This window comes from Dicentrarchus labrax, unplaced genomic scaffold, assembly GCF_905237075.1.
Source record: "Dicentrarchus labrax unplaced genomic scaffold, dlabrax2021, whole genome shotgun sequence".
NCBI classification, from domain to species: Eukaryota; Metazoa; Chordata; class Actinopteri; family Moronidae; genus Dicentrarchus; species Dicentrarchus labrax.
The window spans coordinates 17,011,865-17,033,798 of NW_026136721.1; the positions used below are offsets into that span (position 1 = coordinate 17,011,865).

The 21,934-nt window shown below is 40.0% G+C and overlaps 2 protein-coding genes across 3 annotated transcripts; both read right to left on the reverse strand.

The window, feature by feature from the left end:
• Window positions 1–439: 439 nt before the first annotated feature.
• On the reverse strand, window positions 440–13,037 carry tdrd7a (tudor domain containing 7 a). The gene is made up of 22 exons (XM_051385999.1): window positions 12,960–13,037; window positions 11,995–12,213; window positions 11,640–11,784; window positions 11,362–11,476; window positions 11,094–11,186; window positions 10,671–10,708; window positions 10,199–10,239; window positions 9,548–9,718; window positions 8,438–9,205; window positions 7,935–8,131; window positions 7,532–7,724; window positions 7,138–7,249; window positions 6,742–6,953; window positions 6,410–6,544; window positions 5,636–5,719; window positions 4,613–4,747; window positions 4,010–4,120; window positions 3,114–3,294; window positions 2,782–2,951; window positions 2,274–2,467; window positions 2,002–2,162; window positions 440–1,586 (listed from the first exon to the last, which is right to left on the reverse strand). Exons 2-22 carry the CDS (start codon window positions 12,196–12,198, stop codon window positions 1,354–1,356), a joined length of 3,693 nt encoding a protein of 1,230 aa, XP_051241959.1. The 5' UTR covers window positions 12,199–12,213; window positions 12,960–13,037; the 3' UTR covers window positions 440–1,353.
• A 373-nt stretch (window positions 13,038–13,410) lies between these two features.
• stra6l (STRA6-like) lies at window positions 13,411–21,673 on the reverse strand. 2 transcript variants are annotated; one of them, XM_051383826.1, is made up of 19 exons: window positions 21,581–21,599; window positions 21,423–21,492; window positions 21,096–21,168; window positions 20,599–20,699; window positions 20,315–20,445; window positions 20,100–20,220; window positions 19,886–19,931; window positions 19,558–19,683; window positions 19,344–19,417; window positions 18,522–18,630; window positions 18,258–18,411; window positions 17,584–17,659; window positions 17,314–17,395; window positions 16,753–16,801; window positions 15,883–16,000; window positions 15,659–15,778; window positions 15,215–15,378; window positions 14,312–14,455; window positions 13,411–14,049 (listed from the first exon to the last, which is right to left on the reverse strand). In XM_051383826.1, the coding sequence occupies exons 2-19, from the start codon at window positions 21,446–21,448 to the stop codon at window positions 13,808–13,810; spliced, it is 1,956 nt and encodes a 651-aa protein (XP_051239786.1). In that variant the 5' UTR covers window positions 21,449–21,492; window positions 21,581–21,599; the 3' UTR covers window positions 13,411–13,807. The 2 variants fall into 2 exon arrangements, with proteins under 2 accessions (XP_051239786.1, XP_051239785.1); XM_051383825.1 differs by having other exon boundaries at window positions 21,423–21,673.
• Between the last annotated feature and the right edge of the window lie 261 nt (window positions 21,674–21,934).

Consider the following 21,934-nt stretch of genomic DNA (forward strand, 5'->3'; position numbering starts at 1 on the left):
GCACAAGACTGAAACAGGAGGGAACTACTCAGCTGCCTCTGTCTCAAAGGGAACAAAATCAGTCAAGTTGCTGCACCCAGCCAAGAAACAGTCTGGCACATAACCACCAGTAAAATGGCACATTGTTCAACACTTTTTAAATACATTTGATATAACATGCTCAATGGTGAACTTTAGCAGTGTTATGTCTGAATGTTCGATAATGGACATATTCTAGGTACATTTCATATTCACTCTTTGACAATTTGAGCTACTCTCTCAGGATGACGGCAGGTAGGCATGTCTTTGTTATCCTGCCTGGTGGGAAATATCTGTAAAAATGAAATAAAAATGTTTTTAAAAAGAAAGGTCACAGTAAGGGGCCAGAGCTCACTCTGCCAGGCGCCTGTCACGTTAACATTTAGAAAATGTCCAGTGTGTAGGATTCAGTGGCATCCAGTGGTTCAATAATGGGTAAAGCCCTTTTATTTCACTGGCAGTTCATCCTGAAATAGCAGATCACACTGCCAGAACACTGGTAAAAAATGAATAATTTAAAAAGCTTTCAGTAAAAGTACACCCTCCTTTGGCTACATGTTTTAATAGAACAAATCCTTGTGAACAGCTTTTCATGTTGAAACAACACTAGAAATATTACAACTTATTCTTTTCAGTCAAGTCATACAAGATAATATCAAACAAGGTGTTCCCATCAGTGAAGCTTTAACAACTGCTTACATTAATGCAGTTAAGTAACTTCGGTTGGATTAATGTAAAAACATATACACACAAAATTAAGTGCAAAATGAGCCTCACCATTACATGCATAAGGCACGGCAAACCAAAAGTTAGTCGAGGGAACAGAGTCATAAAAACACACACACACACACACACAACAAACCATGCCACACAGGTGATTAACTTGAAGAAACAAAAATAAATGAATTAATGTGAGTTGGGTTTGTTTCTAAATGATTACTTCCAAGACTGACAAGAGTAACATTTGATGGTGTGTAATGTTATCCATCTTCTTCCTAATTAATTTTCAGCTGCACTCAACAGCATTTGAGACAAATGTAACAGAAATAATGAACTCAACAAAATAATCTCTTCAGTCAAGTTCAGATGGCCCCTGACTATGACCAAAACAATTAAAAGGGCTTCTTTAAAGTCTTTGACTGGGAGAAATATCCAGAACACTGGAAATGAACCAAGGGCAGAGGGTGACGTTTGCTATCCAAAGTTCACCGAGCATTGTCACCATTTTTAGAACTTGAAAATAACTTGTTGGTTCAAAAATACTTTTCGGTAGAAATACTTGCAGTCACAGAGTCAGCTTGCTGGTTAATTTCCCAACATGCATGAGGAAACATTCTAGGCTGCAGAAGAGAGATCACCGCTGATGTCGGCCATGATGCTGTGAATCCAAATGTCCCTGTCCTCCACTGCAGTGTCCACCAGGTAAACTGTCAACCTCCGTTCCCACAGCTCACCTTTAACCTCCGACACCTCCTGCACGCTCTCCACTTGGGCTACCAGTGCTCGATCCTCCACGTGGTTCCTGAATAACATGGAGGCCTCCTCTGACCACTGGTGCTGTGTCACACCTACAGGACAAACGGGAGGAGGCATCAGTAATAAGACTGAAAACCCAAGGTGCTCCACTTCGTATTATCAAGGTGGATAATTTATATAATAAAAAATAATCATTAGTTGTTTTATAGCAATGTTTCATTACAATTAAAGTGGAATGAGTATGGAACCAACAGACAAGGATCAAGTGATTGCTTGCATTAAATAAGGACAGCTTGTTTAATATTGAGAAATTCATAAGAATTAAATTACACATTAAGCTTTGAGTGGGGTTGAAAATGACATTTTAACAACATTTTAATCTGAGGACTACAAAATAATTAATTCATTCTAATATTAAACTTAGTTAAACTGAAAAATAATTGTAGTACACTACCTGTTAAATATAAAATAACATTGCTTTAATGCATGAATTAAAATGAAACTGACCTGCCAGTTGTGCAGTGATAGCCTGGAAGGGCAGCTGTCTGAATTCCTCTATCAGAGGCTGGAGCAGAGTAGTGCGGACCAGCTCATGTTTTCCGTAGTCCAAATCATAGACAGAAACCAAGCCATTGGCCAGAACCCCCTTCACCTGTACACGGTGCCAACTAGGGTAGAGATAGGCATCAGTTTAACCGTCAACCATTAGTTTTTATATTTTGTTAGCAGGTCTGATATATGTAAGGTTTGCATCAGGGCCAAACGCATTAATCACTTACTTCTTGTCTATTCTGGCAGCGTAGACCTCTCCTTTCTGGATGTTTGTGGCTGTGTTGGCCTTCCTCGTCTGGTTGTAATAGAGGATCATCTCCCCCATCAACACCACCAGCTTATGCAGATCCTGCCATAGCTGCAGCACAAAGTAACCAGGGTGGCAGGCCACTGGCACAAACACATCTATATTCTGACCAGGCTGAAAGAAGACAGGGAAAATGAAGTGTATGTGAGGTTTTGTTGAATATTCACTTCTCTTAGGCTGATGAAGACATTCTGAGGTTTGTTATTATTCTGAGGTTTGTTATTGCCTGGGGTTAAACTCCACAGCGATGGGGCAGCCCCAACTCGCACACACAGAGCTTAGCAGAGTGGAGGGAAGAGACCGCGGACAGAGTGGACGATGACTGTACGGTCCATGAAAGCTTTGTGAGTAAAAACAGCTGTGTGACTGCTTTTGGAAAACAAACCAATAATTGAGTGCCTAGAGAGAGTTTGTCCGTCTCCACACACCTGTGGGAGCTCCAGTATAGGAGGCATCGCAAGAGGCTGCATCCCAGTTTTGGTGTTTGTGTCTGGATAAGATGAGTCCATTACTCCATGAAGAGGTTGGGTTAGGGCCTTGCCAATGGGGACTGGTAGCGATCTGCCCAGAGTCATCTTCTCCACTAGAGCACTGAGACCTAGAATTTTGGAAAACATAGGTACATGCAAAACACCTTCAAATGTATAGGGAGTCAGCATCAGCATTTAATCCTCATAGATCTGCTTCAATACAAATCCAAAATAACAACAAAAAAACCTGTCCAGACTCAGAATAGACTTATTCCTAGTCTTAGTACTACCTGTATCCACACTGCTGTTATTGCTGGTGATTGTGTTGTTGTTCTGTGTTGTGAGTTTGTGCCACAACTCTGACTGGGCCAGTTGACGGTTGATGCTCTTGTCCAGCTCCTGACTGTCAGCACCGACGAAGAGGTACATATAGACCAGCCAGTCCCCCTTGTGCCTGTCTAATTTCAAGATCTAAAATGAGGGAAGAAAGGGAGAAAAAACATGGCCTTACTTGTAAGCTTGCTGCTACACCATACACTGCCAGTCTGCTTTAAGCAGTCAAGCCTTTATAATCAACATACACTCAGTGGCCACTTTATTAGGTACAATTTTCTAATACTAACAAACAGCAGTCCTCCCACTTATTTAAATGTGGGTAGCGCATTAGAGCCACAGCAGTGGGGAAAAGAGAGATTATACTATATAGAGAAAAACAACAATGCCTGATTTGGTGTGAATATGGCCTTCCAGCTGCATGTTGATGTGACAGCATGAGATAGCTGATGCAGATTCGTCAGCTGTGACTGAGAGACTGAGAGCTGTTGACGGTGGAGAACATTGGAGTACACTGAACTGAACCAGCTTGAGATGATGTATGCTTCGTGACATGGATTTCTGAGATACTCATTAGGTACCAACAAGGTCAAAGTCTCACTTAGATCAAATGTCTTCCTCATTCTGATGAGCAACTGAACCTCTTGACCGTGTATGCACGCTTTAATACACAGAGTTGCCACCACATGACTGGGTGACTAGACTATTTGCATTAGGAAGAAGGAATACAAGTGTACCTAATGAAGTGGCCACTGACTGAGTATGGTTTCCTGCCATATTTATGGCATGTTTCAATTAATGCAGGAAAAACAAACAAGTTTAACTTTATGTTACAGGTGTTTCAGTATGTTACCCTCATTTTACAGTCCTCAGAGCCCAGGAGAGCCTCCTTCACCCACAGAACGGCCTCTGGTCTCCAGTCTCCCTCTGGAACTGTGAGGTCAGCCAGGCGACATTTGATAGCCTGGAGGGAGCAACGATACACACACACAAAACAAAAGATGAACCTATATATGTGTTACAACTACTTTACCCAGGGTTCGTAGACATTACAAAATTAAAAAGGACTTTCAAGTACTTTTAAGACCACAGCTTTTCCATTTTTTCCAAAGATACTACACACTGTAGTCTCACTCAATGTCCTACACAGCAATATCTGATTGGTTACACATCACAAGTGATAGCCTATCAACACTAAAGGCTGACAAACGGTAGTCTCACAGTTTGAGATCTCAGCACTTTACAATCCTCTGGGAATTTCTAAATGCGAAGTAGATGCTTGAACAGTGTGGAGAATGGCCCCTAACAACTGTATGCCCCTCACTTCAAGAACATGCCTTACCTGAAACAATGCATTATAGAGAGAAGGAAGAGAGGAAAAGATGCTTCTCCAACCATTTGCTTGGTTGAAGATTAAGGTGGACTTACTCCCACAACACACACTAAAACAACTGACCTGTGGTGGGATGATGGTGAAGTCTTTGAGGAAAAGAGGGGGGATCTCTCGGAGATCAGTGACCTCTACAGTTGCTGGGAGACCCAAGTCTATGAAGAGGATCTCCATCACTCGGTTGCCGTACATGTTGGTGATCTGAAAACAAGCAGAGCAACACGTGAGTGGGTGCCAAAGAAATATGACCTCAAACTGTTATATTTAAAACTAGGGATTTTTTCTCATACGATCTGATCCCGATACCTGAATTTGGATGACTGCCGATACCGATACTATTCCAATATATATATATCAAATTGATTGTCATGTCAATATTTATTAAATTCCCAAAATGTCAAATATTTGAAATATAAGAAAAGTGCAATAAGTGTAAACATCTTACACACACACACACACACACACACACACACACACACACACACACACACACACACACACACACACACACTCTAATCCCTTTAGCTTTCACGTTGTCTGCCTGGAGTTTACCTTGTATTTTTTTTTTTTTGTTCAAGTTTACCTTGACTCCAGAAGTGATTGCTGACAGCTGCTCCCTGGCTAAAAAATCCTTGTGCTCTTTCGTGTGGTGCTTTTTTAAATGTTTGATTGCGTTCCTAGTGTTGTGCGACGCGAGGGAGCTTCCGCCTCTCTGAATCACGGCTGCAAACTGCGGAATGGATTTCCTGAGCAGGGGCGTGTCTCATAACCTCCGTTCAGGAAATCCATTTCACAGTTTGCAGCCAGCTGCAGACTGGCCGGCAGGAATCACTTGTGGAGTCATTTCAGCAGACAACGTTAAAGCGCAGACATGGCTCATGGATCGGATACCTCCGCTGGTTGGATCGGGAAATTCCGATACGTGAATTACGCTGGTATCGGTCCCGATACCAATACTGGATCGGATCGGCCCCATCCCTATTTAAACTGTAACAATATGCTATCCCAGTACTTTCAATGTCTAAGATAATTGTTTGCTTTTTAATTTAAGCCTTTAAGAAAAATAGATTTTAATGATCCTGTTCTTACCTCCACTCTGGACCACTTTCCTTTGTAACGAGCAAGACAGAACTTGCCACTGAAGGGTCTGGAGACCAATAACTCGGATGTCATCTGGTAGGTAAAACACAATTATTATCTGTCAGTCCACAGACGATATTTGGAGTTGTGTATGAACAAATGCATCAAACATGAAGTGATGTAGAATTTTCAAGCGCACTGTATATCACTCTAATGGCCAATATAACAACACATTTAGATTTGGATCTACAATGTGTTAGGAATTAAGAGGGTTTTTTACTTTGACCCCAGCCAGGGATATCCGCTAACAACTACTTTTCATCAGCTTTTAAAGGCAAAATGCCTATGTGGCATCAGCTGGAACATGCGTGAAAGGCTTCAGAGATGTGTGACAACAGTATTGTGTTTGTGATACAGTGTGAGTTTTGCTCTTGCTCTAAATATTTGGATAAAGTAATCCAAGTCACTTTTATCACATCGCATCTGAATGACTGTTTAAACCTATTTGCCTGGCTCCAACGCCACTAGCTCGGCTCTTAACAAAAACAATGTGTAGATCTTAACTTGCAGGTTTGTTTTTATAATGCACTATGAACTATTGCTTTGTAAAGTCATGAAGTTAAACAGCCTCTCTCTGCATCAAGCAGCACACTGAACTGATACCTAAAAAACTATAATAGTATTCTACATACTCCTACTATACTATAACTGTAAGACTTAAAATGTTCGACACTGTTAAGTGTTGAGGCAAATGTTTTTATACAAGTCTAAAGTTTTGTCTACCTTGGAGGTGAAGAAGGCCTCTGTGTCTTCCAGTAACTTGCTGAGTCTTGCGGTCCCTCTGGAGGGCAGCTGACAGTAGATGATACCATCTGCACACACATTTGTGACACACACCTCCTGACAGGTTGCATTTACCTACAGGCACCAGAAAGAATCATGTTAGATAATAGATGGGGGACTGATAACATTGAGGACCTCACAATCATGGCTGACAAGCTGCTGGTTTTAATTCCAACTGAATAAAATCCTGCTAAACCATATGAAACTGCTCATTTGCTGCTATTTCATTGGCTTTATACATGCATCACACTACAGATGTACACCATCCTTACAGTCAGAGGGTTGTTCATGGTGTTGTCCTGCAGAGCCTTCAGGCAGGTGGAGTTGATGTTGACGTCGTCATCCTGCGAAGTGTCGTACAGCACTGCCTCCGGAATCTCATTCTTTTGACACGGCTCTAATGTCTCCATTAGCAGGATTTTTCCCACTGCCAACTTGTCCAAGGAGGACAGCACCAGCGGATGGGAGCTGAATGCATCTAGACCTGGGAGAAGGAAGGGAGGGAGAGGGAGAGGGAGGATGAGAGAAGCAGGGGTATTAGTGACCTCTGACCTACAGTATGTTGTACATTCATTGGCTAATGTAAACATTTTGTCTGTTTAGTTGTGACATTTCTCACCTACGTCAGTTACATAAGTACTAAAGTCATTTCGTAATCTTCTCTGTACCTGCAAGTTGAACATTTGTAGCCTGGAATGGCAAAGAGAGGAAGTCCTGGTGCAGCTCCAGCAGATTAGTCCCACTGGTTTCCACAGAGAAGCCATAGTCCACATAGTATACCTGGCAAACAGACCGACAAAAGCTCTGCTGCTGCAAAAACACTGACCAATTCTGTAGCAAGCAAATGTGTTCCACTGATAAACTGAGCAGTGTCCCAGTTCAAGGGCGGAATCCCCCAAAGTCTACATTTCTGAACCAAATACATCATGAAGCTCTAAAACGGCATTCACACACCTTGGAATTTGTGTTACAGTGAATGTAATTACACTTTTTGACACTGATTAAGAAAACAATTTTTTAAAGTAAAAAAACCTACTGTTTACTACAAACTAAATGAGTTACCTTGACCTTGTTAGGGGGCATAACCTTCATGACCTGAGCTCTGGCCAGGTCGTCTCCATCCTCCCCCTTGACTGCTACGAGCTGACCAACAACAGGGTTAGACAGAGGACGGTGGGTGGAGCTTTGGCTGTAGAAGGAGTGCATGGTGCCCTCCATGGCCTCCTGGGCATTGGAGTAGTTCTCGCCTACATACCTGAACAGACACACAAATGTTTTTTCAGCTTCTCTCAATCTGTCCATGGAAGTTTTCGAAACAGTAACCTGGTATATAACAGTACACTCACTAATACTTTGCTATGAACAATTCCTCACAAAGCTTTAACTTAGTTTTTAAAGTTTGAAGCACTGTTTACCATGTTAGCTTCAAGGGCAATTTATTAAATTTATTTTTGGTGTGTCTCACCTTACAGTAACAGCATTGCTGCTCTTGGCATCAGTAATCAGCACAGAGGGGTATTGCTCTGAGGGAAGAGCCAGATAGGGAGGCTCCACAGATCCCAGGACCTCCAGACCAGATGGAAGGGGAGTGCTTCTGCATTTCTGGCTTTTTTGGTTGTCTGTGTCTTCCATGTCAACTTTGAAGGAGTTATACAGGATGGCCTGACACACAGGAGTGACACAAGTGCATCAATGACGAACACATTAATAAATACAAATATTTGAAGACAAACAGGTAAAAGGGAAGGATGTCCCTGAGCTCCCTGCGGTGTTAACAAAAACATTATCACAACTGTTGGAAACACTCCAATTTCTCCGCACCAAGCATTCCAATTTATCACTTGTCTGAGCAATAAGTGTGGAGAAGAAAAACAATCCTCCACTGTAACTTTACACTACTCATTAAGACTAACTTAACTTGTACATTGTGTTAACTCTGGTATATGCTGTGCAATCTCATTCACTTACTTTCTTCTTGTCATGTGGCATGGGGTACTCCACGGTGCATATGTCCAGCAAAAGAGACAAGTTGTCCATAATATGTTCGGGGAATGACATTTTGTATGTGTCCATGAAGAGTTTGGGCAAAGCATGGGCCCACAGACCGTGACTGTACTTAGACAGAAGCTCTTTTATTCTCTGACGTGCTTCAGCTGACACAACAGCAGGAGATTTTGAGGTAGGACGAGGGGCAGAATCGGAGGTAGGGGAGAAGGTCACCTTCAAAAGGGGTAAAATGTCAGGGCCAGGTTGCAGGGAGGAAGCCAGTGGAGGAGCATTGGTTGATGCAGGGCAAGTCCGGGTATGGGCTGATGAATGAGTGTTTTGTTTGTGGTTGAGGGTAGTTACAGGTAAGTTCTGACGATCTTTACATCCACCATTGGCATTTACAGCAAGATTGATACAAGGGGGCAATCTGGGAGCGAGAGCTGGGTTGCGGGCAGGGCTGCGCAACGTAACCGAAGAGGCACATATAGGTTGAGGAGGAAAAATGAAGGTGGGCTTAGCCAAAGGGTTTTGGGGGGACTCTCTAGGTCTAGGAACAGGGGAGTGAAGGAGGGGACTGGAAGGTTGTTCAGGTGTTGAGGGACGTGAAGAAATGGGTGTGGTGATGGTGCTTGAGTCAGTGGGAGATGTTGGAGGTGTGGTGCTAACTCTAGGGACAATAGAAGACTTAGGAGGCAGAGGAGGGTAGATGAGGCGGTCCGCTCGGCACATGCTGGGAGGATTCTCCACCTGTGAAGGCCAGATGAGCCAGAAACAGAAGGAAAGAGATTGTAATCCTATCAATTCCTGTTAAAGCTGAATACCGGGATTGAAAAATTGAGTTTTTTCATAAGTGATCTATTTTTTATCTATTTTGTTGGAGGAGGCTGGTTGTTAAATGAGAAACAATCAAAAGTTAATTCATAATGTGATAAGAAATGGGCATTTCTACGAGGTCATATATAGACTATTTATTCGTTGAATTTACAAAAAAATATATATATCGTGATATATATCACCTGTATATGAAATTACCTCTATCAGGATATGAGATTTTGGTCGCACATGTACAAATAAAAATGACTGACTCACCATACAGATGTGTGTCCACTTTTCCAGATCTACGAGAGCCTGGGGGTGGAGCTTCTGATTGAACATTTCACTGTAGACCTGGGATAGTTTCGACATCCACAATCCACTGTAGTATTTCTCCATGAGCTGAATTAATCTGCTCTGCACCAGTTCCACGTCATACAGACAAGACTGCATGGGGAGATTCCACAAGATTAATCACTACAAGTATGTCCCCTTGCTTTTTTGACTGAGATTAGATTTCTTTTTAAAATCCCAATTCAAAATAATAAAATGAACACACAGGTAAGTACAAAATAAACTAATTAAAATAGATCATGGAAAACAACTGCTGTGACATTATTGGGTTGTGGCACATGTGCTGCAAACAAACAGAGGAGAACCCTGATAAATTATCTTCTTACAATGTTCTTTTTATTTCAGAAAATCTTTATTTTATAAAAAGAAACATGTAAGAAGAAACTTTGTGAGGGCTCGTCTAAAATAAGTATTTAGGGAACTTTTGCTTTTAAGAGACTAAATATAAAAGCAGCAAGCAGAGCCTGTTTCTTCCTTAGTTCTACATAAACACAGAGCAGTATGGCTATGCAACTCAATTTGGATTTACTCTTTGATTTGCAACATAAAATACAATGCAATGTTTTTCTGTACCTTTGATTGGTCAGTTCTGGGGATTTTTTCAGGAGGCTTCTCTGTGAAATGTTTGTGTAAGAGGAGGAGGAAAGGTTAACAAATGCTGACATCAGTAAACAGTAAATCACTTCCCCGGTGACAAGTACAAAAGGTTTCAGCTGTCTATTTTATACCCCTTCAAAAATCTTCGTTTTGGATTCATTTAAATATTATTTAAATATTGACCTATTTTAGGCCATGAATGAATTGTGCAGCTGTATTTTGTAAGTATTTTTTCACACAGATAGCCACTCTGTGTTGCAGATTCACAATATTAACAGATTTGTTTTAGCTGATCAACAAAAGAAATTCTGAAAAACCTGGAAATATGAAACAAGATGAAACAACATTCAGAATATATTCTAGCAATTTGATATTTCCCTATAAAAAAAAATCCCCTATAAATCATCTAATCATTGGAAGACTTAATTTCCAACAATGTCCCGCATACCTCTTGGCTTCTGGCAGTTTGCGAAGCTCTTCTCCTTCCTGTTGGTAACAAAGCAGTATTTTAAGCATAATGTGCTTTCAGTGTTTCCTCTAGGATTTTTTTTTAGCAGTGGGGGCAGACCCGTCCGAACACCAATACAAACGTACCACTGCAGGTCCTGCTATTAAGCTAAAACAGGTTGGTTTAGTGGTGCTGGTTTTCAGACATTCATTAAACCCACATATTCAAAAATATCCTCGCATCTCTTTGCTAAGACATAAAAATAATAATTATATTATATTAAAAAGTGGTGTTAGCATACTAACTTTTATATGTATGTAGTTATGATTCATACACTCAAACTGTATAATTGCCCGAAATGAATGTTGTATATAGAAGAACCATGTTAGGCTTCATGAGGTTTGTCCACATGAGTATGTTCACCTGACAGGCATTACACATGGCTTTACAGCTGGTTGAGGAGCCGGTTGTCTGTGTTCAACAGGGGTGAGGGAGCTCAACCTTTGGTCCAACTGCCTGCAGAGGCAGAAGAATAAATTCCATTAGATTCTTTAAAGCACAAGTGACAGAAAATGTTAGTTAAAGAAGGGAAACACCACTTGGGTTTACACAAAGTGGTATGTAAAAAAGAAACAGTGTAACCTGACAATTTAATGAGAAGACTAAGTGCAACTAATGCTCATTTGTTCACCTGTAGTCTCCTGCGGCACTGAAGCCTCTGTGTCCACCGTAGGTCCGGGAGCGGTTTGCTAGCCAGTTAGAGGAACCAGCAGGAGAGGGTTGGCGGAGAGAGGACCTTGGTCTCACTTAAAATGTGGAATAGAGGGACAATAGGTCAGGTTAGAGTGAAAAAAGGAGGTAGCATACAGGGAATGGGTGCTTAAAAGGTGTTGGCTCTAAATATGAAGGCCTTCGGATAGATAGAGCCCTGATGTAAAAAACAAAGTTGAGTGTTCAAGTGTCTCCTACCATTGAGCATGTATGGGTTGGAAGGTTTGAATCTCATCCTGCAGTTGACAACTTGGGAGCGACCAGATTTCTTGGAGTTCTTCTGCTTGGCTACCAGCTCAGCAATGTGAGCGGTCTCCTGACACACTGCCGCGAAGCATTTTAACTACAGAGCAGATTCATTGTTACACTTTATGAAAAACTCAAAATAGGATGAAGTACCAACTTTTGTTGTTTCTCAATTCTGTGCTGCTGCTAGCTGACAATGTACGGATGCAGAAGAACAAATCAATGTTACACAGTGTCAGACTAAGTAAATTCACAACTAGGTGAGACACTGGCCTTACACCTGAGTAAATACAAAAACAGCCCTCACCTCACCCATGCGATACTCAAGGCGGGCCACAGAGGGGATGCTCTTGAGGTAGTCCTCCAGTTTTGAGTAGCCCAGCTTCTTCAGCGGGATGTTTTCTCCGCACAGTGACCGGTACTCTGACTGGAGGCTGTTCACAGACACGCCGGTCTTGCTGGACTGCAGTACAGACCTCAACATTTTTTTTATGGACTCACGGTCTGACATCTTGGTAAATATACACTGAAAAAGAGACGACACAAATAGAAAATCAGTGAAGTTAGGAATGCACAGGAAACATATGTGGCTGCAACTCTCTAACTCAGTCAAAAGGCTGTTTGTGCTGTAGCTTTTATCCATAGTAGTGTTTTCAAACCTTTGTGTTTGTTGTATTACAATCATGGCCATACGCATTGTCAAGCCTATTAGAGCTAACGTTACCTTTAAGTCAAACCAAGACACAAAGGCAACAAGACACACATGGGGGTGTGTTTGTGTGTTAGTACATAAAAAAATGAAAGATGAACAATGTTTATTTAACTTAAATGCATATAGAAAGCAGCATTTTATGGCACAATGCAAGCTATTATAAACCGGATTTAACACGCGGACTGTAGCATTTAGCTAAAGACTGCAATGTTTGCTGTCACAATGTAGATTTAGGCACACATTGTGTCTAAAACCACTAGGGGAAATTGTTGTACATCGACTTTCATTGTCATATCAAGTTGTCGTAAGGTTGGACATCCATTATTAAACTTTCCTCAGTTTCTAAAATCACAAAGGACCGTGTTCATCAACGGACGTTCAACGTCAGCGCTGACGTGAACAATGTCAATGTGCTAACGGCTAACAGTTGTTTGCGGTTAGCCGTAAAAATAAAGTTTATTTTGGCCCACAAATTACCTTTTTACAAACCAGCTAGAAATATATATTCAATGTGAGCTCAAATTTCACGACGGATTAAGATGTTTCCTAGTTTACATTACCTGTAATTTTAACTATAGCTTTAGTCAAACTGCCGTAACGTTAGTCCTCTTTCACCGCATTGAAAACCACGCGCACGGCCACGCCCACACGTTGTAAAGGTCACGGCCGGTTAACGTTAGCTTCTTTTTTATTTATCTGAATTTATTTGTTAAACATATGACAAAAATATATCAAATACACGTTTAACTAGCTAAATGCACCAACTGTAATCCACTTATAAATCTTGTAGTAGACGGTCGATGGATTCTTTTTTTTTTTTTTTTTTGCTGAATTGCAAAAATATGCTGCTTTTAAGTGCTGTCGGAAATCTTAAACTTCAAAATTATGGACACTATACTTACAATTTTAAGTGAATCACACCTTTAACCATTTCCAACAGAAAGCATTTGCTTGTCTTCAAAGCCACATTTACAGTGTTCAAATACAAAGCTCTTTTTCTTTCTCTTTTTTTCCTTTCTTTATCCAAAAGTTTATTGAGAATATACAGCAGCATGCATAAACATTTATATACCAGTTTACATTTTATAACACAGCAATTTTGAACAAATAAAAAAAATGAGAGAGATATCTATTTGTAGAGTAGATGCTAAAGCTTATTATTATATGTGCAAATAATTGATCATATTAATTAAATTATATCTTGACGTCAGATGTTAGTGCTAGACTTTCCCTTAGGAGTGCTGTCAGTGAAGTATGTTTTGGTGACAAGAAGTATCAGCTTTATTGACTTCGCCAAACCTTTCTGAAATGTCAGCCTTTGAAAAAACTTGTCAGTTCTCCTTCTACACCATTGAGTTCCTCCAATAATACATTTTTAATTAGATCATAATCAATGAAAAATGTTTCTTCAACAGTTGTCTGCTGGTGTGACAATGATCTCCGGTGGCGACTGTGACGCTGCCTGGCGACTCTGTGTTTGAGATGCCATGACCCAAGCATGCACCACTGCTTCTGACTGGGGAGATGATGATGTCTGTAGTGATGAAGATGAGGAGAGGTGGTGCTTTCTGACTAAGATCAGATGAGGGTTCCTCAGTAAACAATAGAACAACATCCAACGCCTCCTGGCACGGCTATTCACAGAGGACTCTGGAAAAAAGTCAAAAGTTAATTAACTAGAAATTAAGAAAAGAATAATGAATGAAAAAACAAATCCACAAACAATTTAAAAAAGACTAATTCTGACAAAACATAAATCTGTGTTAGATTAAATTTGGCAAAATCAAACAAATCTGCATAAATAAAAGTGAAATATTTAAAAGAAGATGCTAGTTTGGTTATAGGCTCAGTGCATTACTGGCATCTGTGGATGATTGTTCATATAAGGGCTACAAACACACACACTACTGACCAGATGGCGTGTTGCTGAATGTGGAGTATGAAGATGCAGTTTGTTTCTCCGGCGTTTTGGAGACCAGCAGCTGGCAGAAACACACCATGACTGGATTATTATGATAGTGGTCAGCAAAGATCATCCCAATCCAAGTACTGTAGCCTAGAAGATACAAGAAATACTGTTGGATACACACACCTTAATGTATATGAGAAAGAAACACTGCATTTACAGTGTTTTTAACAATATGTGTTTGAGGACGATGCACGACTGATGAAAAACTGACAGATGCATGACTGAATTATACGCTACAACCTGAAGTGTTTCACATGTTTAGTTGTCAACACCAACAATTGAACTCTGATAAGACGATACAGTTGTTAATGCTGGCTGGTTTTTATAAAGTGTAACTGTAAAAATGATTTTTCTCTGTCATATTTTCATTTATTTCCCAGGAAAGCTGTTCCCAGCTGTCACAAAAAGCATTTAGTGTTCTCCCTATTTCTTTTTTCTTTATTTCTCTTATAAAATATCTTCTAAAAACTTGATTAAATGTATTACTGGCAGTAATCAAAATCCATGACTGAAGCATACATTTAGTAAATACATAAATAAATCCATATCTACAGGATGTAGCATTTTCCCTCACAGTTATCGCACTAACTTTTTATCTTACAGTAACTCCCCTGATGCTCAGTGAAATGCTGCCATCTGCTGGAAAATGTGGACACAGCAGACTAAAATACTCCAGGAGGAATCAAAGTCTCAATGTATAATTCAACCCTGATGAACCAGGGTTAGCTTAGGTTTGACTGTAATATTTTATTGTAGTAACTCTGGAAATCAGTTCTTCTTGATTCGTTAAAACAATATTTCGCCTTTGACACACATACTGTACATCTCATTTGGAGTTCAGCTTACCTGCATCCATGCCTTCATATCCTCTCTGCATAATGGTCCGGTCTATGCGGGACACCAGCCATGTTCCCACCACAATGCTGCACAGCAACCTCAATATGCAGTTGCTGATTCCCATCACCACGTTGTAGAAAAAGAAGAAGTAGTTGAAGCAGTGGAACGCCTTCCTGAAGAGGTGGGGAAGAAAGTTACTGCACCATATGGATTTACTTTCAATCATATTCACTTGTTCTATTAACATTTGACACATGGGCATTAAAGCTCTGTTTAGCTACTTGTTTATCACACTACTGAGTAAGTTAGAGAGTGCATGTTTTATGGCTTCAGCAGACATTTGGCCTTCATCACCAGCACCTTTCAACAGTGTTTGCTGGTAAAAGAGGACCTTGGTTTTACTGAGTTTCCCTCTGATGATTTTATGGTCCACCTATATTGTAATCTACCCACCTGTTGTTGAGAGCCAGAGGTTTGTTTTTATCGGTAGGAGACATTTTGTCCTGAAGGAAGAAGATCTGAACCAGAACAATCTGGAGAATCACTAGGGCCATCACCAGACTGATGGTCAGACTGAGAGACACAGGAGAGATAAAAAATCAATCAACCTCAATCAATCAATCTGTCAATCTAGCCATCCATTAATAAATCCACAACCACAGGTAGAGCAGCCTTACAGTATAATTCCCAGGTTGCTGAGCAGGCTCAGTACTCTCCCATGCTGTATAGGAAGAACCAGCAAATAGACGAACAGCAGAGCAAAGAGGAAGTGGATAAAATGGACAATCAGATAGCCTGAAAAGAAAATGCAGAAGAGACATCAAGGTATGTCACATATTATGTCTGAATTTATGTTGCTTATCTAAATATTTTACTCATGCAGTGGGACTGTGCAGCTTTAAAAAAAATAAACTATTCTCCAAACTCTTCTTTTCTGTGTGATAGGGCAATAACAAATATGCAGAAATACAGCGAATATAAACATGGCTGCTATCAACAAATGCACTGGTTGAGTGATACATTACCCTGCAAACACATTTGGTAGGTAGACACTAAAAGGTGTCTATAGGTGTGATGTGGGTTTCACAGCTACAGCTGTTCGGATCTTGTTTGGATTTGCCATATAACAAATAACAAAATGACAGGTATTTTGAGATTTTCTCAACACTACTTTCTCGTCTGTCTGGAAAAGTATATGAAGCCCCACTTAAAACATCATGGGACTCTAAAGCTCTCCAATGAAATTATCTCTGAGAGGTTTGCATGGTTTTACAGGCACCTCTAAAATGAGTTGAACTTACTTAACGGTCTCCATTATATGGGCCTGGTCACTGAAAAGTTAGTTACTGCCTAAAACTCCCCGTTAATGGAAACTTCCTCCCTCATTCTCTCCCTCCAGACTCACTTACGGTGTCAGTTGAGAAAAAGCAGGAAAAACACATTTTGGGCTCAATCCCATAACTCAGAACATCTGCTCAGCTGCTGTTTTTGGTTTGAAAGCATATACAGGTCAATTCTTCATGTTTTTCAGAAGGTGAAAAGCTTACCCCATAGCGTAAACGCTATTTGCCACCCAGAGTATCTTGTGATGGAAGCCTGTGAAAATTCAGTCAGAAAACTTGTTTGTGCATTCATAAAGTCTGTTGATCAAAAGTGTGTTTATACCCATACACTCTACATACTTAAAACATTAAAATCCACACTCACACATTTAAAACATTTCAGACACTTGCAAATGTGTGTGTTAGGTAGAGCCTGTTCTCCACTCTGGGAGCCTCATTACGAGGGCTGAGAGACGGAACCAAATTGTGATAATTATGAAGTGTTTGCAATGCTGGTGTGGTGCAGAGGCCTTATGGTTCAAAATATGTGGAAATCTTCCATAAAATATGTAGATCATACACTAACACACATACAATGACCTGGAAACACATTTAAACTGGGGCCAATGTAACACTTGTGAATGCTGATTTTGAGTCTTTAAAGCCAAGCAGAAATTTGATTTGCCCTGGAACCATCTGCTGTGTGTGTGTGTGTGTGTGTGTGTGTGTGTGTGTGTGTGTGTGTGTGTGTGTGTGTGTGTGTGTGTGTGTGTGTGTGTTACTTACTACGCTGACAGCAGGCCTAGGGTTGTGAAACTTCTCAGGGAGAAAACTCTTCTGCCCTTTCCACAGTCTCTTTAAGTGTTTTCTGTGGCGACAGTAAACCATGTCACTCATGGGGTTTGGATAACTGGGTGGGAAATTTCATCCAATCTCCCATAAACTAAATTGGTTCATTTACTTTTTTGAAATTCCAGTCCAAAGATTTAAAATTTACATTTGTGAGTTAACCTTTCAGTAGTTTTTGTATATTTCAGATATTATTAGTTATCTTACCTGTAACATTTCAAGACATGGAAGGTGTAGGCCAAGGTGTTGAGACTAGCAAAGATGGTGGTAGCGAGCCAAGACTCTAGAATAAAAGAAATAACAACACCTGGCTTGACTTAACTTTACTTTTTGTTTGTTTTGTGTGTGTGTTTTTAATTTTAATATGGGGGTATTCGTCAGTTATTAAGATATCAGGTATTACAATACAAGTTCAAGTCATACGGACATCGCAGTCTCAATAAACATATCCACCAAGGCCTCCTCATGCTTGTTGTGCTGACAAATATGACCAAATTTCCTGCATATTTTTATTTTATGTTACTGTTGCAAGTATACAACATAATTTCAGTTAGTTTTTCTGAAGTCTTTAGTAGTTTTTATTTTTACTTCAGTTTACTAAAAGCTTTTTTTTCACACATTGTGTTTAGTTTTAGTTAACTATAATAACCTTGATGACTAAAAATGTTGGTGTTCCTCTGTCCCCTCTACAGGTTGATAATGGGATTATCTTTCTGTTCCAAAAATACACACAAAAAAAATAAAATAATTGGAGTTGATTTTTAGCTTTTGTAAATGTTCAGAATCAAGGAAGCAGAATATAACTTGTCTAATGAATGGAGCATTGATCACACAGATAATAAATGCAACAGACTGTTAGTGGAGGGTGCAGGCCAACTCACTCCTGGCCACATAGATTAATTCCTCTAGCTGTGGTATCAAGGCGCCCAGAGCTTCAGTCTGGTTACAAGAAGTAACCAGCTCTTTGAGTGTATTCTTCCAACTCTCTGCTTTGTCAAAAACCACATTGCTGAGATTGTAGTCTACCAGGGTCACCTAGAATAATGACAAAAAGACAGCAGATGCACAGATGAGATGTTTCCGTAACACTTTTCCCAAACAAAATGTATGGATGAGCTATGTGGTTTAGATATGTCTTTCTGTACCGTATACAGGCCTATAAGGGATATAATGGTAGTGCCGATGATCCTGTTGGGGAACTTGAAGTAGGGGTCCCACTCATACACTCTGCGCTGGAACCAGCTGAGGGGCTTACTGCAACACAGAAGGGAGGGTCAAATCCATCGTTTTTGTGTGTGTGTGTGTGTGTGTGTGTGTGTGTGTGTATCCATCACTGTGTGTAGCTGAGAGCCATCTGAATTGTAGTAGTGAGATGATAAGTCAAATAAGTTTTTTGGCAGCTGGGCTTGTTATTGTTGTATGAATACATATATGTATTTTTTTACTGTATATATTGATTTCTTTTTGATGTTATTCTATGAATTTGATTATGTTTTTGTATGTGCATGAAGGAACTACAAACTTTAATTTCATTATACAACTATGTGTTAATAAATATTAGTCGGACACTCATGATATCAATGCAGTTAAGACGCTGTCTCCAAAATATTGGATGCCAGAGCCTACCGGACTAGACCACACAACAATAAGGTAACTTTCATAAAAAACAGATGAGTTTGGATAGATATAATTTTCACTTTGATGGATTTTCAGTCTCCAACTCCATTTCTGTTAATACTCATCTTACTTAGAAAATCTCAAAGTTGTAACTCTGTATCTTGATGTTAATACTTATTAATGAATGATATATATGGCTGACTCAAAAGTTAGTAAAAAATATCAAGAAGGTAATGGTAAACTTGTTAAATGCAGAAATGGTGGAACCCTTAACAAGCGATAGAAGTGAAAATCCCCACTTGTACCAGGAACACTTGAAAGCAGCATTAGTGCATAAGTGTGTATTCTACCTGCGTGCAGGTGTTTTCCTCAGCAGGCTCTTAACATGCAGCACCTGGTGTTGCTCAATCAGCTCTTCCGGGTCCTGGCAGCAGATTCAATGTATTATTCAGATAGAAAAATATATATAATAGTTATATAATCACTGTACCCACTACTGTACAGCAAGTTGTCAATCTGTTAATTATCTAAGAAGTATCAAATATCTAGATTTGTTATGCTGACCTCCTGTTCCAGTTGCAGATGTATTCGAACAGCTTTAACCAACATGTAGGAAAATCGACCCAAGAGGAAGATGAGGGAGAGGACGCAGGGCCACTCAACAATAATCTTCTGGTATTTACCCAGAATCTTTTAAATCATACAGACAAAGTTATTAATTCATTGATTTTTCTTTCGATTTCAACAAAAATACCAACAGTCAACTCTTCATAAATGAATGTTTTATATTTAGGTGTCGTGGGCTGAAACTGGGTGGAGGAGGCTGGTTGCTTGGGGGAAGCCACGCTGCAATATTTGAATATTTACACTGATATATTTTATACTCACCCACCTTACCACCGGGACAGGTGAACATATCCCAGACTGTAACAATGATCCTGCAGAGAAGCGCAGAGAGATGCAATGTGTTTTCTAAGGCTTTTTATAAGCCATTCATCTGTCCATATAGCCCAACCTTTTTATATATTGTGGAAGTGTTGCATTTTGCTGTGCTGATCTACACTGTGAGACTTGTGTTTGAACATATAATAATAATGATTGTTTACCAGGACAGAGAGTAGAGTATTCCCAGCACTGCCCCAGCCGCTCGGAAAGGTGTGGACAGGCAGGCAAAGAAAGGGAAATAGGCCAGGCCCACCTCTAAAGCTCCAATCAGATACACTATAGCTGCAGAGAATGATCAGGAAACATCACATCAGCCAACATTATATTATAGGTTTTTATATAGAGTCTGGATAATAATAATAAACCGTGGGGGTACCTCTAGCCCAGGGTGGGACAGTGAACGGGATGTACTGTTCAGAGAAGAGCAGCAGGACGGTGGAAGATACGGCACCAAATGCAAACCCATAGGACCAACGATTACTGAGGCTACCTATAGTATCCAAAGGCCTGGGGCACAGTAACGACAAAATACCATGAACACAAACAAAGCCATATTGCTCATGTGGCTTAAGGACCTATAGCTATGGGATTGAGGCACATATAGCTGGGTTTTTTTTTGTCTTTTTCTTGAGACATTTACTGTTGCTGCAGTAGACTTACACTACAATGGCAAAACGTCCCCTCAGGAAGGGCAGTCTGTGGTCGATGCCCAGTCTCTGGGCTCTTTTCTGAAGGAATGAGAGTATCCCTACAATCAGCACCTGGAGGACAAGAAATCTGTGCATTAACAAACCTACTGGAACAATGCTTTGTTTGCATCACTGACTGTGTGAAAGTGGAAATAAGTTGATATATACTGTATGTTTGAGGTGGCAGGATAATCCACTGAGTTGAAGGGTGAAAGGAGAATTGTTAAAAAATGACTAAAATTATTACGTTATTAAACTTTTATCTAACTTATTAACTTGATTGGTTATAAAAACTTAATTAAATGATGTGTTACCAACTGAAGCATTTTTTAAAAGTTGCTAAACTTTTAACAGTTTTTTCAAATCAAATTGAAGTTAGATTAATACAAATACATTTTAAATTCATTTGTGTGTTACTAATTGAGGTTAATTTTAATTTGGCCCAAAATGTTAAACGGACAGACTCACAGCTGGTATGAGTGAAAGATGCAGGAAGAGGTCCATAGAGATCCCATTCTGACACTCCTGAGCTGTGGAGACCCTGAGAAACAGTGACAATATTATAATACTGACCTGAACCAAACAGAAATGAATGGGATGGACTAAACTAAACTAAAGTTATCAAACAAGGTAAACAATTATTAATATTTCATAAAGTGAGTTCATAATGATCAGCTCAGGTACAGGTTTACTGTTGCTCTGTCTCCATTTAAAACTGCTACAGTCAAGTTGTCAATCTGAACTCTGCGTAACACCATAACCGACCGACATCGAGTATTTACAGTTTTTACTCACACATGTTCCACTTGGTTTCCTATCATCGTTGATAAGTCAGTCCAAGTCTTAAAAGCTTTGTTCTTCTGTCCTGTAAAGATTAAGGAAGCAGCTGGATTGAAAACACTTGTCCGTTTCCTGGTTTCAATCATGTGACTGAATTGACCTTTTGTCCTCACGATTCAACACTTGATTCCTCTCTGTTTTTTATGTCCTCTCTCCCAGTGTGTCGCTCTGTGCTTCTGTCATACTCTTGCCTTTCTTCTTTTGCCAATGCATTTGCTCACACTGTTTTCTTATCGCACACACACACACACACACACACACACACACACACACACACACACACACGCCTGCGCATCATTGAGCTGTGTGTTACTCAGTATAAGGAGTGTAAATATTTGGCTCTCCCACAGAGATAACCAACCGATCATTCACCTCCTACCTTCACTTTACAAAGGAATGTTTTCAGATTATGTTGTAGCTTCTCTTTTAGTCCTTCTGGCCAGATCTCTTAATAGACCTAGTGGGAT